We start from the raw sequence: 24,891 nt of genomic DNA on the forward strand, positions 1-24,891 counted from the left end.
AACAGACAACTTTCTGTAGGCATCTGAAGGCAGCCCTGTATAGGGAAGCTTTTAATGTCTGGTGCTTTGTTGTGTTCTTTTATATTCTGTTGGAAGCTGCCATAATAATAATAATAATAATAATAATAATAATAATAATAACAACAACAACCTAACAGGTGAGAGTGGGACTCCAGTTGGAGGGACCAGTTGCAAGTCTTCAAAAAGGTGAGAAAAACAACTCATTTGCACATACTTTTTCCCATAAAGAGAAGAATCTGAGAATCATGATTTTTACAGCAGCAGGTTTAAATTTTCAAAAACATTTTTTTGCAATCCAACTATTTATAAAACCTGAAACCATTACCTGAAGAGGCATCCTCTAATGTATAAAAGAGGGGGTGCCTCTTCTAAAAACGACGCAGTGTGCATCACCTAAAAGACATGGGGAGTATGGTTTCTGTTAGAATCATTTTCTCTTATATACAGCTTATGTAGATTCACAATCAGCAAGTTGGCAATCCACCAATATTTATGTAAGTCAGGAAGTAGTCCTTGAGCAGGTCACAGCTGCAGGAACTCACCTTGTGAATTTGCACATGGTAGCTGCCTGGAACTTCCATGCCAGGACGAGGACTTTGAATTCGGTTGGGTCGACACAGAGGTCGTTGCAAAAATGCTCCATGCCTTCCTCCAATATGGCATCTTCTCGCTCGTCCTTGTACCTCCGAAATAATTCCTCAGTCCTGTGGAGGGACGATTCCTCCGTGCCAGAAACTGGCTCCTTCTTCGCGTCCCCGGAAGAAGGAGGAGGCTGACTAGACTCTACAGAGGCTTCCATCTTCTTTGTCCCATTGACCAGGATGTCCCCGGAGGATTTCCCACCGGCGGTGCAGTGTTCCTCCTTGTGAATCGTGCTCCGCTTGCCGTGAGCCTTGCCGCTCGATTCTCGGTCGCCATTTTTGCTGCCAAGAGTGGAAGAAGGATTCTTGCACTTGGTGACGCACTGGCCCATGGTGTCCCACGCCCAGCGGTTAGAGCGGCCCCCTTGCTATCGCACGCCCACGCCGCCGCTGCTTGGTGGGTCTCAGCATGCCATCATTGACGGTGGAGCAACCTAGGGGGAAGAGGGTGGGGAAATTGTTTAGAACAGGGGGGCCAACATGAATAAAATATTGGGGTGTTTGTGTAAGCCCCGCCCTGCATAATTGATCACATGACACAGTGCACGCACACCATTTGAATGGCAATGCCCATCAATTTTTTTTGGGGGGGGGGGAAGCCTCCTCAAATATTTTATTGAGGGAGCCAAAGATTCCTCAGTCCCTAGGAGTTGGCTCCTATGGTTCAGAAATAACAATAAAGCAATGAACAGGGTGATGATACAATGTCTACCACAATTGACACAAGATCTAAACCACTGAGCCATTCGGAAGGTCGGCGGTTCAAATTCAATCGATGAAGGTGAGGCCCCGTTGCTCTGTCTCAGCTCCTGCCAACCTAGCAGTTCGAAAGCATGCCAGTGCAAGTAGATAAATAGATACCACAGTGGCAGGAAGGTAAACAGCATTTCATTGTGCTCTGGTTTCCATCACAGTGTCCTGTTGCACCAGAAGCGGTTTAGTCATGCTGGCCACATGACCCGGAAAGCTGTCTGTGGACAAACGCCGGCTCCCTCGGCCTGAAAGTGAGATAAGCGCCGCAGCCCCACAGTCGCCTTTGACTGGACTTAACCGTCCAGGGGTCCTTTACCTTTGCATGTATGTATCACGGTTGGTGCCACCTTCCAAGCAAGAGAATGGAGGAAATTACCTAACATGCCACTGCCATCTGCAGTTTATAGAAATACTTAAATTGAAAGCAACTAACTTTAAAAAAGGTGTGTTGCCCAATTAATCAAAGATGAACTTATAGTCAGTTGAATATATAGTCAAAATACCTGGAGAAGGATGTTGGGGAGCACTGGAGAGGACAGAACTGGGCTAAACAATCCCATCCAATATATGACCTCATCCTTTGTTCCCGCTTTGGATATTCTGGCTAAACTCTTATGTCACCCACAGCCTCAAGCTTGAAGTCTCTGAAGGATTCTTGTGCACCCTCCCAGTTGTGCAATGCAGCCTTGCAGAAGTGCAAAATGTGTTTGGCCGGGCTTGCCCCGACAGCACAGGAAGTGGCTGTTTCTGGGGCAGTACTTTGCATGTGATCCCTGCTGAAGCTCTCAAGGCAAGGATTCTGGTGTAGCCTGCAAATTGAAGACAACCTAGTGAAGCCTAGTGGCTAGGTTACTGAGTGATGGATGGGGAAATAGTTAGCTCGGATCTTTCCTCTGCCATGAACTCATCTGGTGATTTTTAGTCTAAGACCCTTCCCCCCCAACCTATTTTTATAAGGCCATTACAGTGGTGGCCCGCAAGACGAATGCCTCGCAAGACGAAAAACTCGCTAGACGAAAGGGTTTTCCGTTTTTCGAGGTGCTTCACAAGACAAATTTCTCTATGGGCTTGCTTCGCAAGACGAAAACGTCTTGCGAGTCTTGCGAGTTTTTTCCCTCCCCCCCCCTTTTTCTAAGCCGCTAAGCCGCTAATAGCGCTAATCCGCTAAGCCACTAATGACTGTGCTTTGCAAGACAAAAAAACCGCTAGACGAAGAGACTCGCGGAACGAATTATTTTCGTCTTGCGAGGCACCACTGTATAGGGTTGCAATCAGATTGTATATGCAAAGAAGTCTAGAAATCAGAGTTGTCACAAGTCGCCAATTTCAGTTGTTGACGGAATCAATGAAAACAAAAATATTCTCCAGGTATTTTGGGCAACTGGCTGATGGCACATCATCTGGAGGGCACCAGGGATGGCAAATCCTGGCCTACTCTGGTACAAGATCTCAGGGAAATAATATCACTGCACAAGGCCCTTACTAATCAGCTTAGGTCCAGGATATCGCAAGGACTACCTGATCCTTTATATTGCCACCTGATCACCAAAATATTTGAAGGGAGTCTCCATTGGTGATCAGCCATGGCTCAGAGGCACGTCTCATGATTTACCAGAAGCCATGCATTCAGTGCATGTGATCCCAAGCCAGTGGAACTCCCTCCCAGCTGAGATCAGGTAGGCACGTCCTTGCTGAACCTGCATGGTTTATGGCTAGGCGCAGTGCTAAGAAATGCTAATGACTAAGAGGTATAGAAATGGCTTAAATTAAATAATTAAATTAGCAACTTCCTGCCAACCGCTGCTTTTAATGAGAGATGCCAGGGATTGAACATGGGACCCCTGACCTATGGTCTTTTCCCCAAGTGATGCCGAACGTCCCCCTGCAGCCCTGAGAGGGCTTGTCTAGGACCCTGGACCCATTAAGACTGGCACTGTTGCTTTATCGAAGCCCTTTTAAAGAGCATGCTTCTGCAATGCTGTGATCAAGGTTGTTGGTTCGCAAATTCTATGTGATTCTGCTTGCCTCTCAAGGAGGCAGGACGGGTAGCATAAGAAACATCATGCCCGTGCAATAAAAACTGCTTACACAAACACCCCTTGTGCTAGCTCAATATGCTTCAAATCTGCCAGGAAAAACACACACACACGTGGATTCAGCACAGTCTCCACATTTATTGTGGGCGTACCTAAATGACCCCCCACCGCCCCAGGTCTCTCCGTTTGGAAGCACCCTTTAAACTGTGTGACGCCACATTTCCTCACCTCTGCACCTAGAAAGCAGCTGTGGCTTCTCCCAGTGGCCGACTGGCAAGAGGTAATCAAAGGAAATTCCTAAAATTCTTACTGTAACACAGGGTTACAAAGAGGTCGATTCATGCGCTGAATTTGCCGAGACAGATGACTCTGACCCAGAATCTTTTTCAGGAAACTATTTAAAAACCATAAATGCATTTTAATAGCTAAGCATCCAAGGAGCTTTACGATACCCACAGTTTGCATCGAGCTACTGCCAAGTTTGGATTCCTGGCTCCATTTGCTGCACTTTCTCTTCTACCAGTCTCCAAAGTTTGGATTTTACAGTGGAAATCTAAAGGCCTGCATCCTCCCCACCAAAAAACCCCGTGCTGGAGCAATGTGCCTGGGGAAAAGAGGGGGGGGGGTATAGAGTATAAGAAGTGATATTGCAGCAATATAAAAAGGCTATGATGGCGACAGAACGACTTGCCTTCTGTGGGATAAATCAGAGGGACTGCATGTTGCCCACCCTGATCCAGTCCCATAAAAAGTGTTAAGTTATCATTAAAAAGGACATGGAGTATTGAGGCTGGCTGAGATGGCAGATGGTTCTAATCATGGCTCAAAGCTAGACTAAACTGTGTTCTGTGCAGAGCTGTCTTTAAGGGCTCTTGGAAGCACAGCAGCCCGCCTCATAGGGACGTTGTGCCAGTGGGCCAGATAATGCACATCGCTGCTCTCTTCCAACTGGAGTGAGTGCTCAAACCTGGTTTTATCTTGGAGGCTGCCAGCTCCTCTACACTATCTTCACAAAACTTTCAGCTCTGCCAGGGCAGCCTCCCTGGCACACTCCATGAATACGCCAAATTTATGTAACAAGAGAATGCAAAAGGTATCTGCCTTTCCAGGGGCAGATGTGCTAACGATGCAAGTTTTTATCATAAAAAGGGCAGCAAATACTTTCAGGTTTCAGGCAGACCTCTGATGAGTATGGTTTTTAAAGGCAAGCACTCATAAATCATCCATACTTTATGGGGAGAGATGGGTGGATTTTGAGGAAAGGAATTTGGAAGCGATGTTTCACTGAACAACACTGAGCCCAATGCTGGTTAACATTGTTATAATCTGGCTTTGAGGGTGCTCAGACCTCCCGAGTCTGTACGGATATATTTTTCATTTGAAAAAGAATTTTTGAGGTAGGTTTCTCAGGGAAATGTACTTGCCAGCCAATTCCAAGCATTTCCCCGCTTGGTTCAGTTCATTAAAGGGAAATCAATACTTTCAACAGTACTTTCAAAATCGAACTTTTGCTGCTCTTAGAAAAGCTTTCACGGTCCTTCATTTCCAAACAATGCCTTCAGCCTATTTGGAGGGAAAGTATAAAAGGATTCCCCATGCATAGCGGATGTGTGTTTGTGGTACCCGGTCAGTAATCACACAGTCCAAAGTTGGCATTAATGATATCCCACCCTTCAAAAAGGTATTTCAGGAGCAGTTGAAGATGTTTCCACTTCCATCTTGCTTTAAAACATTTAACATTGTTAGTCACCATAATAAACATAACATTTTACTGATTAACTGCATTCTTCTGAGATCCAGAGAAAACTTGTCTGAAGTTTGATGCTGCTTGATGTGTTCAAGATTCCCCTCTCTAGATATAGATACACACACTCCACACTTTGTTTGGAACAGAGCTTTCCAAACTGTGTGTCGCAACATGGTAGTTTGTTGGCTGCAATGTGTAGGTGTGTCGCGTGAACGCTCCCTGCACTCTTCCCGGGGCTGGAAAGGGGTTAGTTTAGCCTCTGGTTTGCTAGTAAAACTGAATAACGCGAGATGATGCATGTCCAAAACACGTGTCACAAACATGTAAAGTTTGGAAAGCTCTGTATTAGAACTTTCAGGTGTTCAGAGCAATCTAGTTTGCATCCTTATAACATTTTTATCCATAGCTCAGCCTTAGTTAGCTGTTCTATGAAAGTAACATATAATGACTGGCGACAGGGACCAGCACTGTTATTCAGCGGCAGTGTATCTCAGTCTCTGGATGGTGGTGGCTGTTTTTTTTAAATTCAGTCTCTTCTAAATTTATGCTGCCTCCTTTCCAACCCAGCCCTGACCACCTGTTGAGAAGAGGCCCTCAAACTCGCCAACCTGGCCCAAGGTTCAGTCCCAGAGGAGGAAACATCCTTGCATATAGCTGCCTGCTGTTGCAGCACATGTGAAAAAATCAGCAGACAGTGGCTGTAATACGAGAAGGCCTAGGATGAAGATACCAGAGCCACTGCCCCCTTATGCACCTCTGTGATGCATGATCAGATCAGCATCCGAGGCCCTGCTCCATGTCCCTCCATCTTCTGAAATTCAACAGGTGGTATGAGAGACGGGGCCTTCTTGGCTGTGGCATCCTTCTTGCAGAATGCCATTCCTAGAGAGGCCCACCTAGAGAGGCCCCATCATGGCGTAGGCTTTCCACACCACACGTTGAAGACCTGCCTCCATAAGAGGGCTTTTAAAGATCAGGAAACTGGGACTGTTGGTGAATCGATAATGGTTGCTAAGGGTTGTTGTTTTGTGGTTTGAAAATGTCAGTAGTGCATCTGCTTCAAACGTCTTCTGCTCACTGCCTGAAATCTCTTTTCTGATAGAAAGGCAGAATCAAGACAACACAAATCCCACAGTGGCAGCAGAAAGGGAGTAGAACAAGACATCTCTGTTCTGGCTTTTAAAAAAGCCATACACACAGGGAAGCACCATTAGAACAAAGCAGTGGCTCTTCCCACAGTAGGATGGGATGAGGAGGCCAGTGGGAGGTGGGATGGTTATGAAGAGCCTATTTTAGATGCATGACACGTTATCCTTAGATGGCAGAATTGTGTGTGTATATGCACAGACACACACACACAAGAAGGAGAGAGAAATGATGCCAGAAGGCCCCAGCAATGCAAGAATTAGGTGTGTCCCATTACTATGCAGAGCATGAATGCAAACAAGAGCCAGTCAAGAGAGTTGGAAAGATGAAATCCGAGTGGATGTGATCTACTCCCAGCTAGCGATGAACTGGCAAAGGAAGATGAGCAGTATGCATCAGTATGCTTCAAGATGGACAATTACTTCTTATTATTATCATCTCTTAAGTTGCTGTACCAAGCCAGCCATTCCTTGTCTCTATCGAGCCCTGAATCCAACAGCATCAAATCTGCAACCAACTCACACCAGAGGCAAGCTGGGAAATATTTCTTGGCTGAAGGAGGATAGACTTTCAAAGTCTGCTCCAGAATGTTCAGGGCTTCCCCACAGGGGCTTCCTAGCAGCTAATCTGCAGGACAGCACCCAAATGACTTCACGCGACTGAAGCCTAAACTTGTGTCTTACTTGCAAATGCAAATTCAGACAACTTCTCTCATGGCAGGACATATGGGGCAGGAGGGGAAAGGGCAATTGCCTAGCCCATTGGTCTTCCAGTCAGAGCTCACTAGCGGGTCACAGCCTGACCCAAGGTGGGTTGCAACAGGAGTACTGTACTACCAACATGCAAATATATGACAAAAGGTTAGGAAATGGGTTCCTATATGCACGTTTGGATTAAAAGTGGGTACTGGGTCTGAAAAGGTTGAAGACTACTAACCCTACGAACCTGACCAAATGCAAGAAGGAAGCAGACACCAATTACAATTAAATGTTACTCACGCACAAAAACCCCCAAAACATTCCTACACTTATGCTCACAAAGGCTTTGCTGTCCCTTGTGGACAGAACTAAAAAGAACCTAGGGCTATATCCAATTCTGTTAGAATAGACCCAGTGAAATTAATGGACCTTCATTAGTCATGCCCATTTATTTCAACCTGCCTATTCTAAGTAGGACAAGCATATTGCACTTTTAATTTTTATAGGCAGAGTAGAGAACCACAATTTGTTGGAATAGATTTTCAGTAGGGAAGAACAAGAGGCTAAGGGAGACTTGCCCAAAGCCATAAAATGAGTTCAGAGAGAGAGAGAGAGCGCATTTGCTTCTGACACCCACATGAAGTTTGCTGTTTGAACAGCAAAGGCTCCTGCAAAACAGGTTACAGGATATTCTTCACCCTCCAGCTCTCTATAGGGCCAGCCCAAGGGTGCCTGCCAGCCAGATTACCAAAGTTCAACTGGAAACAGGAATTGCCCATTGAATTTCATAAAGACGGTCCACACTTTGGGCGAGGCATAAACCCTAGGTTCTCAGCTTTAAGTCTAACATACTGTTTTACTCGGTTAGAACTTGTTTAAGCAGAGGAAACTACCAAACAACACAGTCAAAAAACCATCATTGACATAGAATCATAGAGTTGGAAGGGACCCAAGGGTCATCTAGTCCAACCCCCTGCAAGGCAGGAATCTCAGCTAAAGCATCCATGACAGATGGCCATCAACCTCTGCTTAAAAAGCTCCAACGAAGGAGAGAGTCCACAACCTCCCAAGGGAGTCAAGGCTCAGATTAATTTTACAGGAACACGTTTTTACCCAGATCCCTTGAAAAAGCTAAGTGTGAGGGCATTCTCTCTCTATATGTAGGGTGATGGTGATTAGCAGAGGGGGCGTGTGACCAGAGGGGATGGCACCCATCACACTCATTCAAAAACCCAATGTGCGTACAGACCTATAAAAAGTTGGTGAAGGGAAAACGCACAAAGTCACACACGTTTGGGGGATGGGGAAGAGAGATGAGGGATTGAGGAGGGTGAAACTTATTTTAATCCTTTAGCATTGTGTGTCATTAAACCCACAAACTAACCAGAAGCTCTGTGCAGATTTGCATAAAGCTCATTTCAAAGTAAGTGTTTATTGCTTGTGGCCACAGGCAACTGCACAACAACAGTAAGATTAATTACATAGGCTCCCCCCCCCCCTTCCTCTCTCATAACACAGGAACTCGAGGACATCCAATAAAGCTGAATTCAGGAAAGGCAAGAGGAAGTGCTTCTTCACAGGTCGCAAAGCTAAACTATGGAATAAGTTCTCACAAGAGACAGAGATAGCCAGCTTGCATGGCTTCAAACCTGCCTTTAGCTGCAATTCTGAAGTGACCCTGCAGTGAACCCAAATACCAGGAGAATGCAAGGGGCACAATTCCATCACTGTCCGGGTTTCAAAAGGTTGCTTCCATTTTCTGACACACACTTGGATTTCTTCTTAAGTCTGACAGTCTGATTATAGCTCCACCTCCTTAAGAGATCAATCAATTCTCTTAAAATCATCACCACCATCATCATCAGTTTTAATCAAGACTCCAGCTCCCCTGGTTGAAGGAACCAAACAATAGTAAGCTTACATTTGTCCCACCAGGGGTGGGACTCTGCACAAGTTGGAGCCACAGCTCTTTCCCCCCATCTGTGCACTCCTAGTTGCAGGATGCTAGACAGAGAACCAAGGAGAGTTTGGCTGATGTGCTGTCCCCCCTTTGCATCCAAACACTTTCTTAAAATTCACAACTGAAAACAAGATTATAAGAGACAAAAGATCGTGTCTATGAAAAGCAGTAGGGACCACAGCTTAGTGGTAGAATACGTGCCTTTGCAAAAAGGCTTGATCTTGGTTACACCAGTTAAAGGATCTCAGCAGCAGGTGCTGGGAAAGATCACTGGCCAGGACCCTGGAGAGCTACTGCCAGGCAGAACAGATAATTCAGAGCTAGATTGTCCGATAGTTTTGTGGATCATTCCCGTTCCCTTTCTTATAAATCAGGAGAGTGATACGCATTTTCCATCCAGCAGGTATTTGGCCTGTGTTGTTTATGGAGGTAAATAAGCCAGCCGGGATAGAATTATACAACCACAGATCATAGAATCGGAAAGTTGAAAGGCAGCTTCCAATATACCAAATTTCTCGAGTCTAATGAGCATCTTCTTTTTTTTTTTTTTTTTTTGCCAAATTAAGCTGCAAAAAAATTGCGTGCGCATTAGATGGCGCATTAGACTTGAGTAAATAAGCATCTCGGCGTCAGGTCCCGCTAGCCGGCAGTGAGGTGTGGGCTCCACCCTACCTGTCCAATGAGGGGTGTGTGGCTGTGCGCCCCTCAATGGATGAACACCCCCTCACTGCTGGCTCACACCACCCTCTAGACACAAACAGCCCTCCAAAGACATCAGCTATAATACTGGCTTGCCAAAAGAGGGGCTGTCTTTTGCTAATGGCAGAGTGGCCCAGACTGTCCGAGAAGCACACTTGTCTGGTTTACGAGAGAGCAACCATAACAGAGGACTTACATGCTATCCTCAGAGGAGCAGGAAGGCATTGCAGCAATGAGTCCGGCTCTCCACCCACGCATCAGGGTCTCTCCATGGAACACTGTGAAAAACAGGGACATGGTTTAGAAATCTTGAAAGAAGGAAATTTCAATGGCTGCGGCACATACAAAGCTCAAGTCACCACCACAAAGCAAAATTCAAAGGTGGCAGCTTCATTTATGTGGCCATTGCTCATTGCTGATGGGTTAATTCATACCAGGGCACACATGAAGTTGCATAAAGCATTTTGGCCAAGATGTCATGCACAGAGGATTAGCAATTAGAATACCAATTAACATCTGATGCATTTAGGGAAGGGGGGAGGACATCTGTAGCTCTGCAGATGTTTCTGGACTGCCACTGTCATCACTGTTGACCACTGGCTATGCTGCCTGGGACTGATGGAAGCTACAGTCCAGCAGTATCTGTAGAGCTGCGGTTTCCCTGCCCAATTCAGAGTATATAAACAAGGATTTACATAAGCAATGGGGAACCAGTCTCCAGGCAGAGATGGGACTCGGGTGCATTCAGAAGGTGTGTCTCCAACAGTCTCAAATCCATGAACGAGAATGCAAGTTGACTCAGGGCAAAAGTACACGGCAATGTATTTAATCAGTTTTACGTCTTGTTTAAGGGATTGAAGAGGGTCCTGAGAAGTCTGTTATCGATGCAGACACTTTCACTTCTACCTGTGAACATTTCAAGTTCACAGAGGCAGGAGAAGGTCTCAGTTGTATGCGTAGGAATCTCTAAAGGGTTTTTAGGTTGGCTGCAGGGTACCTTAGCCAATACTTTCCTCTGGGTGCCCTAACACCAGAGGTGAGGTAAGTTACAGTAAGAGAAGGGAACCTTTTTTCAATGTGGCACCCAATCAGTGGCATTCACTCTCCAGTTTTCTTTTAAGCCATGGTATTATTCTAAAAAAGACTGACATTATGAGCCATCAAGCCTTAGAATTGGAACTTTTCCTGAAAGTTCCCACAGTTTGGGGCACTAGTATGTGTGTTCCTCACACATATCGTGGAGCACTATTTAGGAAACCTGGATCTAAGGGCATCTATTATATTGTTTCTTCATATTGTAAATTGCCACAGAATCTAGTGATGAAGAATGGTATATCAATATATAAGATGCAATTCCTATATTCAGGGTTCTTCCCTAGCAGGAATTCAGTTCTGGCACCTGGGTGCCATTGCCATTATACGAGAACAAGGGAGACATTCATGGTGAGCTCCAGCACCTCTTTTTCTCAAAAATTAGCACTGCCTATAATACTTTTTTTTTGCGGGGGGGGGGGGCACGGGTGGCACTGTGGTCTAAACCACTGAGCCTCTTGGGCTTGCTGATCAGAAGGTTGGCAGTTTGAATCCCCATGACGGGGTGAGCTCCCGTTGCTCGGTCCCTGCTCCTGCCAACCTTGCAGTTCGAAAGCAAACCAAAAATACAAGTAGATAAATAGGTACCACTCCAGCAGGAAGGTAAATGGCGTTTCCGTGTGCTGCTCTGGTTTCGCCAGAAGCGGCTCATTATGCTGGCCACATGACCCGGGAAAACTGCGGACAAACGCCGGCTCCCTCGGCCAGTAAAGCAAGATGTGCGCTGCAACCCCAGAGTCGTCTGCGACTGGACTTAACTGTCGGGGTCCTTTACCTTTTTATAATGCTTTTTTAGTGCATTCAAGTCACCTCCTTTTGGCAATCCAGCAATCACACTTGCACGGTGAATATCTGCTTTTCATCAGCGAGCTTAGAGTGAGCTCTTCCTTACAGTACTGACTGCCCAACATGGTGAGAGATAGCTCTGCTTTACAAGGCCAACATGGCAAAAAACATTTGGCAACTCACTTTTCACTCCCATCAAGTTATGCATGAAAGCCTCCATGTCTGCTTGGCCAGAGACTGCAGCCCATTGCCACTTCAGTTCTGGAAAGCAGAAGGCTCCACAGACAAACCCAGCTTCCTCATAGATTTGAGCAGACCTCTTTTGTATGCCAAGGAAGGACAAAGTGACGTTCTCTTCCCCACCTAGGCTAGCCTGCAAACATGCGGCAGCAAACCCAGGTGCCAAGCAATTGGAACATCTGTTGCAACAGACAACAGTGAACTCTCTCTTACTATTTTGGGTTCAGTTGTGTTGCAAATTGTTCTGTAATCGGGTTGCATGGTAGCCCTGACAACATTTGTCCATTAATAGCTGCCGACTGGAGGGGTGGCGGGGAAAGAAGTCGACATTTCCCAAAATATTTTTAGAGGGCGATATTTTTGGAGAGAGGGGTGCTTTTTCTGGGCTGGGTGCTTAGAGGGAAAAAAAGACACACTTTTAAACAGACCAAGACAAAAACAACCCTGCAGAACACACTTTATTAACGGTGACTAGCTAGTTACAAGCCTAACATCAGCGATGAGCAGCATTACACAGGAAGTTGTCTGGTACAGAGTCAGGCCATTGTTCCACTGAGCTCAGAGCCTGCCTACATTGACTGGCAGCTCTCCAGGGTTTCAGACAAGGGTTCCCAGACCTACTTATAGATGCTGCGGGTTGAACCAGGGGTATTTGCATGCATAATATTCAGTGAGCTGCAGCCTGTCCCTGAGAGCTTCCTTATCACCAGGACCAGCCAACCTTGTTGCCAAACTCTGCTTTTCATCTCTTGCCTCTCTCTTGTCACACCTCTCATTTCCTTTAAATCCTTACTCAATGCCCACATTTCCTGACACACCTTTGGCACGACTACAGAGTCCTCTGGACACTGCAGTAGCCAAGTGAAAGCATACATAAATGAAAGCCATACATGCTCTTCCCCTATCTGTTGCCATTTCTCTAAGAGCTCTAGCTCAACGGTAGAGCATTTGCCTTGCACACAGAAGCTGCCAGGTTCAATCCCCGACATCCCCAGGTAGTGGTTCCTGCCTGAAACCCTGGAGAGCCACGGCCAGTCAGTGTAGACAGTGGTGAGCTGGACAGACCAACGGTCTGATTTGGTATAAGGCAGCTTCCTCTGTCTCCATTCCTTGGCTGTCTGTGCCAAATTTTACATCGCAAAATACTTGGGGAAGGGATTGTGTCTTATATTCTAAAGAAGCCTTTGTCCAACTTGGTGACCTCCAGATATTGTGGACTTCCAACTTCCACAAAGGATGGAGCTCATGGGAGTTGTTTCCCTTCTATATTCATTTCTCTTTTGCTGTAGTGTCTGGGCTACGTTAGAGGGGAGAAAACTAAACTAGAATCCCATGCTAGAAAGTGAAGGATGAAGTGACAATCATAGAATTGTAGAGTTGGAAGGGACGCTAAGGGCTCATCTAGTCCAGGCATGTCCAAAGTCTGTCTTGGGGGCCTAATCTGGCCCCTGTGGCAGTTGGTCGGCCCCCACAGCCCTTCATTTCATCAAATCTGGCCCTCTTTGAAAAAGGTTTGGACACCACTGATTCTAGTCCAATCCCCTGCAATGCAGGAATCTCAGCTAAAGCATCCATGACAGATGGCCATACAACCTCTGCTTAAAAACCTCCAAGGAAGGAGAGTCCACCACCTCTCATGGGAGTCTGTTCCACTGTTGAACAGCTCTCACTGTCAGAAAGTTTTTCCAAATGTTTAGTCAGAATCTCCTTTCTTACAACTTGAAGCCATTGGTCCGAGTCCTACTCTCCAGAGCAGGAGAAAACAAGCATGCTCCCTCCTCCATGTGACAGCCCTTGAGATATATGAAGATATCTATCATATCTCCTCTCTGTCTACTCTTTTCTAGGCTAAACATACCCAGCTCCTTCAAGTGCTCCTCATAAGGATTAGTTTCCAGACCTTTGATCATCTTGGTTGCCCTCCTCTGCACACGTTCCAGCTTGTCAACATCCTTCTTAAATTGTGGTGCCCAGAATTGGACACTGTATTCTAAGTCTGGTCTGACCAAGGCAGAATAGAGTGGAACTATTACTTCCCTCTGAATGACCTCTGAGAACTCGCATTCAGACTTCCAAATCAAAACAGAGCTCAGAGAGAAGTTTGAACTTCTATATCATTTTATTTTTATGCTGCCTTTCCATAGTTAAAAGCCCCTAAACTTCCCATGATAGCTGTCTACACTTCCTTGCGGAAGCCTAACTCACTTCTGACAGCTGCAGCTCTGGATAAATTCTGTAAAACCACCGGCTACAACAGGTTGCCATTTTCTAACATTACTGTATTTTTCTTGTTGGAAGTAGGAGAAAAAGTTGTTTAAATCTTAAGCAAATAGTGAACCTTTCAGTATTGTGTGAACTTTCTAATGATTTGAATTTCTAAAGAGTGATTCTTACATCCAGATAGGTTCATAATCACCTAGTTATATATGTACATAGATAAAAGTTATGTATCTTAATCAATAAAAATCAATAACAATGATAAATAAATAAATTGGAAGGCTGTGTGGAATAGAGGGGGAAAAGTGGAGCAATTCTGCTGAACCTCTTCCATCTAAAACAGGGATGGGGACCCTCAGGCCTGGGAGCCAGATACGTCACTCCAGGTATCACTGTCTGCAAACCATGCAACCTCCCAAGCCACATCCCTCACCAGCCCTGCTTTGCATGCTCCTCACGTGTGTTTGCCTGGCTAGAATGTGTCCCTGAACTCTGATGAACTCCTTGCTTGTGAGGATGGAGGATAGAAAGGACCTTGTGAGTGTGAAGAAACTTAGCCTGCTGTAGAAAGGTGATATTCACATTTACTGCTCTTTCTGCGTTGGCCACAGGCCCTGCCCACGACTTCCACAGAGCTCCTGTGAGGTTTCCCAGAAAGGAAAGTGGCCCCTGGGCTGAATCAGCTCCCCACCTTTACACCAGCTCAGCCGGCAGAGCACGAGACTCTCAATCTGAAGGCAAAAAGTTTTGTGCATTGCAGGGGTTGGACTAGTGGTCCCTTCCAACCCTATGATTCTGTGCACCAAGGTGACATCTCAAAATGCAGTGCCTTGAGGCTTCCATGAGCTGGAGGAGAAATTCCACAAGGAAGCTCAGTTCCTTTAAGAGAGAAAAGAGGTCCGTCCAACTGCCTTAGAAAATGAGGAAGTGTAACTAGACGAAAGCCTCACCCACTTTACCCAAATTGTAACTGCGATTTTTGAGGGAAACCACCAGTTCCCCTTTTGTTCCTAACCAAGAGTGGTGTTTTTAAATTATTATTTTAAGAGCTGCTCTGCAAATCTAGATGCAACCACTGTAGGAATCTTTCATAAACCTTCTGCAGACCGGTGTGAGATGAATCTTCATGTTCAAAACACAGCAGCCAGTCACTACTGGGAAGCAAAGTAGTAGCAGCAGCAGCTAGGCTCACAAAACCAATTCTGTCCTACTCCAGTCCTGCTTTTGCTATCAGCCAGCAATGTGTCATGTGCGTCCCATGCTGGCACATCCCCAAATTGCAACATCATTCATATGATTGCAAGAGCTTGATGGGAGTTCATTCTTCTAACATCTTTTCAAGGACTCCACCAGAATAAAACATCTTAAGGAACTGCCATGAAAAGAGGTTCACCCAACAGCTCAACTGAAAGTCAGGTTCCTCTCCAGGCAAATGTCATCCCCAGCTAGCAGGACCAGTGGTCAGAGGCCCCAGTTTGGGAAACCCTGCTCTAGTCTAATATTCTTCTAGTTCATCTGTCAGTCCTATGAACACCAAGCATCAGAAACAAAGCACCAGAACAAGGTAAGCCAGCCTTGTAAATAAGGTAACAACTCCAGAACCTGAGACTGGTTGTGGGAGTGAAGAGGAGAAGTTGAACTATGTGAGACACCCACTCACACATCCCCAAACAAATGCTTTTGTATCAGCAATTCAAACATTTCTTTTGAAATGTAGATCTGGAGCGTGGAACAGTAATTATTCTATTTCTCTCATGCACCAGCTACAGGATATATCTTTCTTTATATCACAATATTTCAAGCTCTAAATAATTCCCTTTCATGTGCAGCACTATGAAGGTCCTTCTCAGATTGAGTATGTCAGCACTGATTTCTCCTGTCTATGAAGTACTGGGTTTCCCCCGGGCATCCACTGTGTCAAGGCTGGCCCACAACCTGCAATGTGGAAATCTAAATCCCAGGATCAGAATAAATGATGCACATCCCATAGGTTTTGCTTAAGTGGATTTACAGTGCGGTGAGCCAATTTTAGCATTCAGGTTCTCACCGAAGACTTCAGCAAAGCAGCATAGGAGGGGGAGGAGGGACATCAGCTGGACCAGGAGATAGAAACACCAGAAGAAACAAGGGGAAGAGCTTCTAATTTCTAGAAATCTAATCTCTAAATCTCAGTAAGACATATTCTCAATCTGCACCATTAAGAACGCACAAGATTCTTAGTAGGGCCATGACCTTCACCTCACTGGACAAGCCTTTCCAGAAAAAAATAGTGTCAGATCCACCATATACATAAACCAGTTTTAAATGCTTTTAAGAGTTACGTCTTTCCCCAGAGGAAAGACGTCCATATTGTGCTATCAGCTTCATAATTTTTGACCTAGCAATATATTGTGAATCATGATGTGTGTTATGCAAAATTCACAACATGGGAAGAACTGTGAAGCCAATCAATGCCTCTACATTACTCCATCCTTATTTCAAACACTGTGATATATCGGTACAGTGGTACCTCAGTCCCCCACCCCCCCATTTTCTCTATTTAATTTGCAGGCCACCCTTTGCGCCTTGGTTTTCAAATGTTTCGAAGTCGAACAGTCTTCCAGAGCATATTACGTTCGAAAACCAAGGTACCACTGCATATCACAGTGTTTAGCTGGTGATATATCGCAATGTTGAAAACAAGACAACACCCAGCTCTACTGTTTGCCTCTAGATACAGTGGTACCTCAGGTTATATACGCTTCAGGTTACATACGCTTCAGGTTACAGACTCTGCTAACCCAGAAATAATGCTTCAGGTTAAGAACTTTGCTTCAGGATGAGAAAAGAAATGCTCCGGCAGGAGGCCCCATTAGCTAAAGTGGTGCTTCAGGTTAAGAACAGTTTCAGGTTAAGTACGGACCTCCGGAACGAATTAAGTACTTAACCTGAGGTACCACTGTAGTTCCATCCTTATTTCAAGCATCGTGATATATCAATATATTGTGATGTTTAGCTGGTGATACATCGCAATGTTGAAAACGAGATATTGCCCAGCCCTAACTGATAGAGCTCTTTTCGATCCAGAAACCTTTGGGGTAAAGCAGAGCTTGGGAAGGGTGCAGCCTTTGGCCTAATTTCAGGTGGGTGGAAGGAGTCCAAGGGAGGAAAGGAGTTTGGAGGGTGGGAAATGGGAGGGTGAACCTGAAACAGATGGAGGAATAGAAGGAGGCAGAGTGAAAGCTGCACGCAAATTATCAGTTCACGTCTGTGGAAAGAGTGATCTGTCCCTTCCTATGCTGTCCACAGGGCAGCAGCACAGGCAGAGAGAAAGGAATGGGTGGCCCCACTCACTTTAGATTCTGTCCTCACTGCCAACACATAGACAAAATACCACCACCCCAAGAATGCAACCCTCAACAAAATAAAGGTTTCCCATCCCTGGTGTAAAGCAACAGAGGAGACGGCTGCAAAACCACCTCTGTTTCTAAGCGCCTGCCAGTAGAGCTTAAGGAACTCGGATGATGAGAGGGGCTTTCTAGCTTGGATGCAGGCGAGACATAGAGGTTTTCCTCAACAGCACCTGCCAAAACATGCATTCAATTCTACTGTACCTTAATGCAATGAGAATCCAAGCACTTTTGTTACTGCTAAATAATTCCCACATGCCACTTGCAATCTGCAGAGCCCTTTGTGGTCTGTCTGCTTCATTCATCCACCCTGTGTGTTATTATTTCACAAGTGAAGAACCAACTCTGACCAAAATTTGGCTGGGCCGTGGCAGAGGTGGGACTTCCAATGCTGCTCTCCTAGGTGGAGAATCTTGTTTCAGTCCAAGGACTGCATTTCCTCCTGGGCAACCTTCTGGGAGCCGTATACCAGTGGTGGCAGGTTTGTCGCTGACCTAACTCCCTGACTGCACACCACGGCAACCAAATGCTAAGCCAGGGGTTTTTAATTCATTAAAAAGCAGAGCTGACATGTGCTCGAGTGAGGGATGAGCCTTGCAATCCAAAATAGAGGGTGTATTTTAGGGGGTGGGGAACCTTCTCCAGCTCAACGGCCATATTCTACTCTGGGCAACCTTTCCAGGGGCCATATGCCAGTGATGGACAAGGCCAGAGACAAAGCTGGGCAGAGCAAGCAATGTAAATTTTGCCTTTATACACACATTCACACACCCCTATCTGCCCTCCATGTAGGCAGAGAAGGGGTGTGCTGGGTAGAGTCCCAAGGGCCAGACCGAGAAACTTGGAAGGGTGAATTTACCCTGAGTCTATAGTTCCCCACCTATGAAACTGTAAAGTGTTTCCCAAACTTGGGTCTCCAGTTGTTTTTGGAATACAACTCCCATCATCCCTAGGTAGCAAGACCAGTGGACAAGGATGGTGGGAATTGTAGTCCCAAAACAGCTGGAAATCCAAGTTTGGGAAACACTGATCTAATGATCTAAGAGCCAAATGCTGTCTAGTGGTTTTACCCCCCCCCCAAAAAAAAACCCCTACCATACCTTTGCACTATATACAATCTCAATGGCAAAATCTATATTGCAAACTGAAGAGCTGTCAGCAGTTCCACAACTGTGATAAAAGTTGCCATGGATGTACTTCAAAGAACCAGCAAACCCCCCCCCCCATCCGCTGGCATCTTTAACACTTGGATGTTAAGTGACCCACTACTGACAAAAGCCCTGGTCCAAAATCAGCTGGGGGAGGGTAGTAAGGAGACAAATTTAAATAGGTTGTGACTGTGCTAAACACACCATGGTGTCCCTGGAGAAGCATGTTGTGTTTGCAGCAACAAGGAGGGCGCAGACGCCGCCTCTACAAAGCCAAACATTCTTTTTCGTCTTCAGGCCAAGCGGCTTCTATAAAGGAAACAGCAGTTCCTGGCTGGAGAGTTAGAAGAGCAACACATTCCAGCCTGTTCAGGAAAGGTTGCTAACAAAGCTAATTTGCATGCCACTGTTTACATATAAATATGCAAGTCTGATGAAACCGTCGCTGTTAAAGCACACTTTTATTTTGAGGACACTGGGTAGGTGAGGACAATTTCTGTAGAGAGGAAGGAAAGGAGAACAACTCAGGAGGAAGGAACTGGGCACCGGGAGTAATCACCAACCGGTCTAAATCATTTGACAAACCTGCATGAGCAGCTGTTCCAAGTGTTCAGTTGGGCCTCAAAGTCCCAGTAAGGACCATGTTGCACTCTTAAATGCTTTGTGCAAGCCTGAAATAGCTCTCTAAAAGAGATTCCACAACTAGCAAGGGAGGCAGCTGTAGTTGCAATTGATATTCTTTGTCACCACTGCACACCAACATTAGCCTCCATAGAAAGATGTGGATAGTATCTCTAGAGCAGGTGTGGTACACTTTCAGACATCCAGATGGAGCTGATCTACAACTCCCATTTGTCCTAGCAAGCATGGCCAAGGGGCCAGAGATGATGGCAGCTGTGGTTCAGCAACACCTGGAGGGCCAAAAGTTTCCCCACACCTGCTCCAGACCAAGGCGTTATGCTTTGGAAGCCAACATTGCCATCGTTTTCTTAGATCTAAACCCAGCTTTCTTAACCAAAGCCCTTAAAGTGGCCTGGGACAAAACACCAGGGGTCTGCACTCCTGCATCCACTACCCATTTTCAGGGCCGTAAGACAAGGTAGGCAGACTGCAAGCTTGCAGGATCTGGGTTTGAGGTGTATGTGTGTTTGTTTTTTACCAGAACACCAACATCCACCAAGCAGAGACAAGGGCAAAACAGTGGCTATGGGGGTGGAGACAGATGTAGAGTGGAATTTGGAGTAGAGCCTATTCCTTCCTGCATCCCACAAGTCACAGACTGCCAGACCTTGTATGTGCAACTGCAAATCTGTATCCCAGACCTGCTTTCTCCCCCAAATCAACAGATCAAAGACAGCCTTTCTGAACGTGAATGCTTTAGCAGCTACTGCTGCTACAGGGGGGCCCTCCCAGGGACTGTTATCGATAGGAAACAACATAACGTGAGGTTGAGATTCTGCTTCTCACATGCTCCTTACAGTGCCCCAAGTGTAGTGATAGCCCATGTGGTGCCCTCTAGATGTTGTTGGACTACAGTTCCCATCATCCTTAGTCATGCCAGATGGGGCTGATGGGAAGTGCAGTCCAACAAGACTTGATGTATCCAGGATTAAGTTTGCTTTGATCGCTTCAGCAGGCTTTCAACCTGTGGATAGCACAGAATAACGGTAGCAGTTGGGACGGCACACAGGGAGAAGGGACTGACAGCTGAGTGCCACTTCCCTTCAAGATGTGCCGATTTAATGCATCCTTCAGATCTAATGCATTCAACCTCAGCAGCTTTGCTGACCAAAATGGTAAGAAACATGGTGGATTGATCTGATGTTGCTGTTTGCAGCTGAGAAAGGGCAACAGTTTGCAAAACGAAACAGACATTTAAAAGCTCTTCTTCTACTTATTAAAAACACATGTTCGCAGGGAGATTGCTACCAGATGCTGACTTTTAACAAATGATCGGCATATTGATTGCCACTGGGCCCTGCTGCTGTGTAATCAAAATATTGATTAACTATACAATAAAGCAAAAGTTTAAATGGAGAGAAAAGCCGCGTTTGGCAAAAACTGTAGTGCTCCCTAGGAAATGTGCGTGTTGACAAGTGTTATTTCTTATTTCTTCAGAACCACCTTTAATAAATATTGCAAAACATCAACAGCTGAATACACTGGGATGCCAAATCTCCATCTTGATATCCAAAGCGGCCTCTTAGCAGAGCAGGCTCCAGAAGGCTTCGAGTTCAGGGAGGGTTGCAGCTCCCTGAAGCAGCAAGGAAGAACAAAAAAATCAACAGGCCCCCAACGTTCACCCCTGAGCACACCATGACATGCGCTACCAAGAATCCACTGAGCAAAGACGCTGTCGGGATTGGACGCATTAGATCAGCACATCGGAAGGGAAGTCTTCACAGGCACACTCAACACACCAAATCCACAGAGACACTTGCCCTTGGTTACAGCAGGGAAAAGGTTCAAAACACTTTTGTTTACTGACTTGGAGAGGTCTGCTATACCAAGGATGAGCAATTCCTGCTCTTGGCCACCGTTTACTATCAACACCAGTGCAGAATGGAATGTTTTCTGCAGAAAGTTTATTGCAATGGAAAAAAATATAAAAAGCCTTCCAAAACAATTTTCTACGGACAGTTACACCATTTCTAAAAATGAACTGTTTCATAAAATTAATTAATAACATAATGAATGGACACAACAGCGCTGCATTGCAGCAGAAACACTCATAAGTAGGAGGGGAGAGATTCAAGAGGAAAGCTGTGCTGTTTTCAGCATGGCGCAGAGGTTAAAGAAGACCTGGGAGACCAGGGTTCAAATCCCCACCCCGCAAGGAAGCTCAGTGGGTGATCATGGAGACTAATCACCATCTCTCAGTCTAAACCGCCTCACAGGGTTGTCGTGAGGATAAAATGGGGAGGGAGAGAACCATGAATGCCACCTTGAGCTCCTTGCAGGAAAAGCGAGATATAAATGGAATAAAATTAAAATTAAAACAAAGAATCCAAAGGGAGGGGGGAATGAGAATATATTAGCATCTCTCCTAGTTGTTTGGGGAGGGGTATAGGGTTTTTTTGGAGTGGGGAGCAAAGGAAGGAGCATAGCTCAGTGTTCACAGCATGTGCTTTACATTCAGAAGGTTCCAGGTTCGTCCTTTCGTCTCCAGGAAGAGATTGCTGTCTGAAATCCTTGAGAGCCGCTGCCAGTTGGTTTAGTAGCAGACACTGCTGAGCTAGATGGACTAAGGGCAGATCTATTACCATACACTTATAGGACATCCAAGGCACATTTAAAGCATGTGATTTCCCCCAAAGGATCCTGGGAACTCTGCTTTGTTAAGGGTACTGTGAATTGTAGCTCTGTGAGCTGGAAACGACACTTCCCAGGATACTTTGGGGGGAGTCAGGTGTTTTAAATGTGTGTTCGGTGTGCTTTTAAATGTATAGTGGGTGCATTTGCCATACTTATCTGATTCCGTATAAGACGGCTTCTTCAAGTTCCACATCTGGATAACTGGAGGTGCAGATGTGAGACCTGGTTGTCTCCAAGGCCTCCCCTCCTGGGTGTTGTAAGTAAGGAAACTCCCAGGCTTGATGTAAGCAGCTCCCAGGCCCTCCTCAAGAGTGATTGTACCAATACGTCTGCACCCAACATAAGGAAGGACATAGTGAAAGTACAAGCTGTTCAACACTGGAACAGACCGTCTTGGAAGACCGTGGACTCTCCTTCACTAAGAGGTTTCCAAGCAGAGGCTGGCTGGCTGACTATCAGAGGGACACGGCATCAGCAGATTTCTTGAGCAGCAGGGGGTGGGCAAGGTGACCTGTGAGGTCCCTTTATGACTCTGAAGACGTAGAAAAATCTGGCTAAGATTGCCTGCACTTGGCACCTCTGAGGAACCAGCTGCCGATTATATTAGATACTGAAATCTGGAAAAGTTTTATCATATCTGGCTCCAACTTATGTACTTTTGCTTTAAAAATTGAGGCTGATACTGCCCATCATTGAAAAAAAATAACACAGATTATTAAGAGTGTTGGAGTGAACAACCTTTCTTCTGCCAAGGACCACATTCCTTCAGGAGCCAGTACCAAAAGTTTGTTCATTCCCTCTTTTGGATACCCTCTTCTCACCCTCCAGGAGGCAGCTTGCAAACGGACAAATCTCTCTTGCCAGAGGCTTTTGGAGAAAGACCAAGTACTAGGCTGGCCAGTGGGGGTAAAAATGAGGCCAGGGCCACTGCACCTTTAACCATTGACTGGATATAGCTCAGTCAGTAGCGCATGAGACTCTTAATCTCAAGGTTTGATGCCCACACCAGGCAACAGATTCCTACACAGCAGGGAGTTGGACTAGATGACCCTCAGGGTCCCTTCCAACTATACTGTTCTGTGATTCTAAGGATGCAGACTAGGGAATTTCAACAGGTGTAATTGGCATGGCAAGCAACAGGAACACAGGAAGTTTCATAATAATAATAATAATAATAATAATAATAATAATAATAATAATAATTTATTTATACCCAGCCGCTCTGGGCGGCTTCCAATCAAATGTTAAAAACAATACAGCATTAAATATTAAAAACTTCCCTAAACAGGGCTGCCTTCAGATGTCTTTTAAAAAGAAGATAGCTGCTTATTTCCTTCACATCTGAAGGAAGGGCGTTCCACAGGGTGGGCGCCACTACCGGGAAGGCCCTCTGTCTGGTTCCCTGTAACCTCACTTCTCGCAATGAGAGAATCGCCAGAAGGCCCTTGGTGCTGGATCTCAGTGTCCGGCCTGAACGATGGGGGTGGAGACGCTCCTTCAGGTATACAGGACCGAGGCCGTTTAGGGCTTTAAAGGTCAGCACCAACACTCTGAATTGTGCTCGGAAACGTACTGGGAGCCAATGCAGATCTCTCAGGATTGGTGTTATGTGGTCCCGGCGGCCACTCCCAGTCACCAGTCTAGTTGCCGCATTCTCGATTAATTGCAGTTTCCGGGTCACCTTCAAAGGTAGCCCCACGTAGAGCGCATTGCAGTAGTCCAAGCGGGAGATAACCAGAGCATGCACCACTCTGGCAAGACAGTCCGCAGGCAGGTAGGATCTCAGCCTGCCTACCAGATGGAGCTGGTAGACAGCTGCCCTGGACACAGAATTAACCTGTGCCTCCATGGACAGCTGTGAGTCCAGACTGACTCCTGAGCCAGACCATTCGTTAGCTCAGCATGGCTTCCTACACTGACTCGCAGCAGTTCTCCAGAACGTTAGGCGGTTGTCTTTCCCCAGCTCCACCTGGAGATGCCAGGGACTGAACCTTCAAAGCAGCTGCTCTGCCTACTGTTATGGCTATTCCCCCAAATGATTTGGCTGTGTTGTTCTTAGTCAGAAAAAGTGACCCATCTCGCTCAGTATTGTCTACACGTCCTGATAGTGGCTCTCCAGGGTTTCATACAAGTCTATTCCCGCCCTACCCAGAGATGCCAAGATGCATGTAGAGGGACCTTCTACATGCCACGCAGATGCTCTGTTACTGAGCTATGGCCCTTCCCACACAGCTCTCAGGGGGTGCCAAAAGCAGCCAGGGGAAAGTTTTCAGTCCCTTCTTTTTTTCTCTCTCTTAACATTTTTAAGGGAAGAGTCCCGTCTACGCTATTTGCAGATATTCAAATAGAAATACTTTCAATAAAACCATGAACGGCTTGAAAAGTATACACTTTGTCGATTTCCAACACCACCATGCTTTGCCCTCAATCAAATATTTCGTTTCAACTCTTTGACTATTGGAATAACTTTTTCTTTTAAAGATACAGGGCAATGGGACATTTTCCAGAGTTTTCTGGGAAATGTGCCAAGGCAAAGTTTTCCAGAAAACCCACATCGCTATCTGGGAAATGCGTGTGTTCTTGAAAAGGTGTGTGTGTGCGAGGGGGAACCAGCAACCCAGATGCAAATCTGCATTTCCCTAAAACTCTGAGCCAAGCTATACATCCTGGTAATAGTGTGTTTACAACTGCGTGCTTAGATGTATGGCCAGTGTTTCCTTTCGGTTTGTTTGGTTTTTCAAGCAGTGACTAGGAAGTGCCATGAAGAGGGAGTGGCTTAACCCATTCCCCACATACCACTTTCCCACTGTTATTCCCCCCCCCCCCCCCGGCAAAGTGCTAGTTTCAGCAGACAGCATGAATGTGTGCAACTAGCAGCTTAAACAGATAACATTTTCTGGTGATCAAGAGCTAATCCCCTACCTTGTAGATCTCATCTGGATTTCACCACCACTTGTTTGTTTCCTGAGGTTAGAGCATGGTGTTGATAGCGCCAAGGTTGCA

General features: G+C 45.9%; 1 protein-coding gene across 3 annotated transcripts in view; it reads right to left on the reverse strand.

The window, feature by feature from the left end:
• The window catches only part of DCUN1D3 (defective in cullin neddylation 1 domain containing 3), a 37,361-nt gene that overhangs the window by 4,721 nt on the left and 7,749 nt on the right, over nt 1-24,891 (reverse strand). For all 3 annotated transcript variants that reach the window (XM_081840034.1, XM_081840032.1, XM_081840033.1), the window contains exons 3-4: nt 9,898-9,979; nt 564-1,096 (exon numbers count right to left, since the gene is read on the reverse strand). In XM_081840034.1, coding sequence (XP_081696160.1) covers nt 564-994 — 431 coding nt within the window. In that variant the 5' untranslated portion in view covers nt 995-1,096; nt 9,898-9,979. The remainder of the gene's footprint in view (nt 1-563; nt 1,097-9,897; nt 9,980-24,891) is intronic.

This window comes from Podarcis erhardii (genome assembly GCF_964252035.2).
Source record: "Podarcis erhardii genome assembly, chromosome: 14".
Taxonomy (NCBI): Eukaryota; Metazoa; Chordata; class Lepidosauria; order Squamata; family Lacertidae; genus Podarcis; species Podarcis erhardii.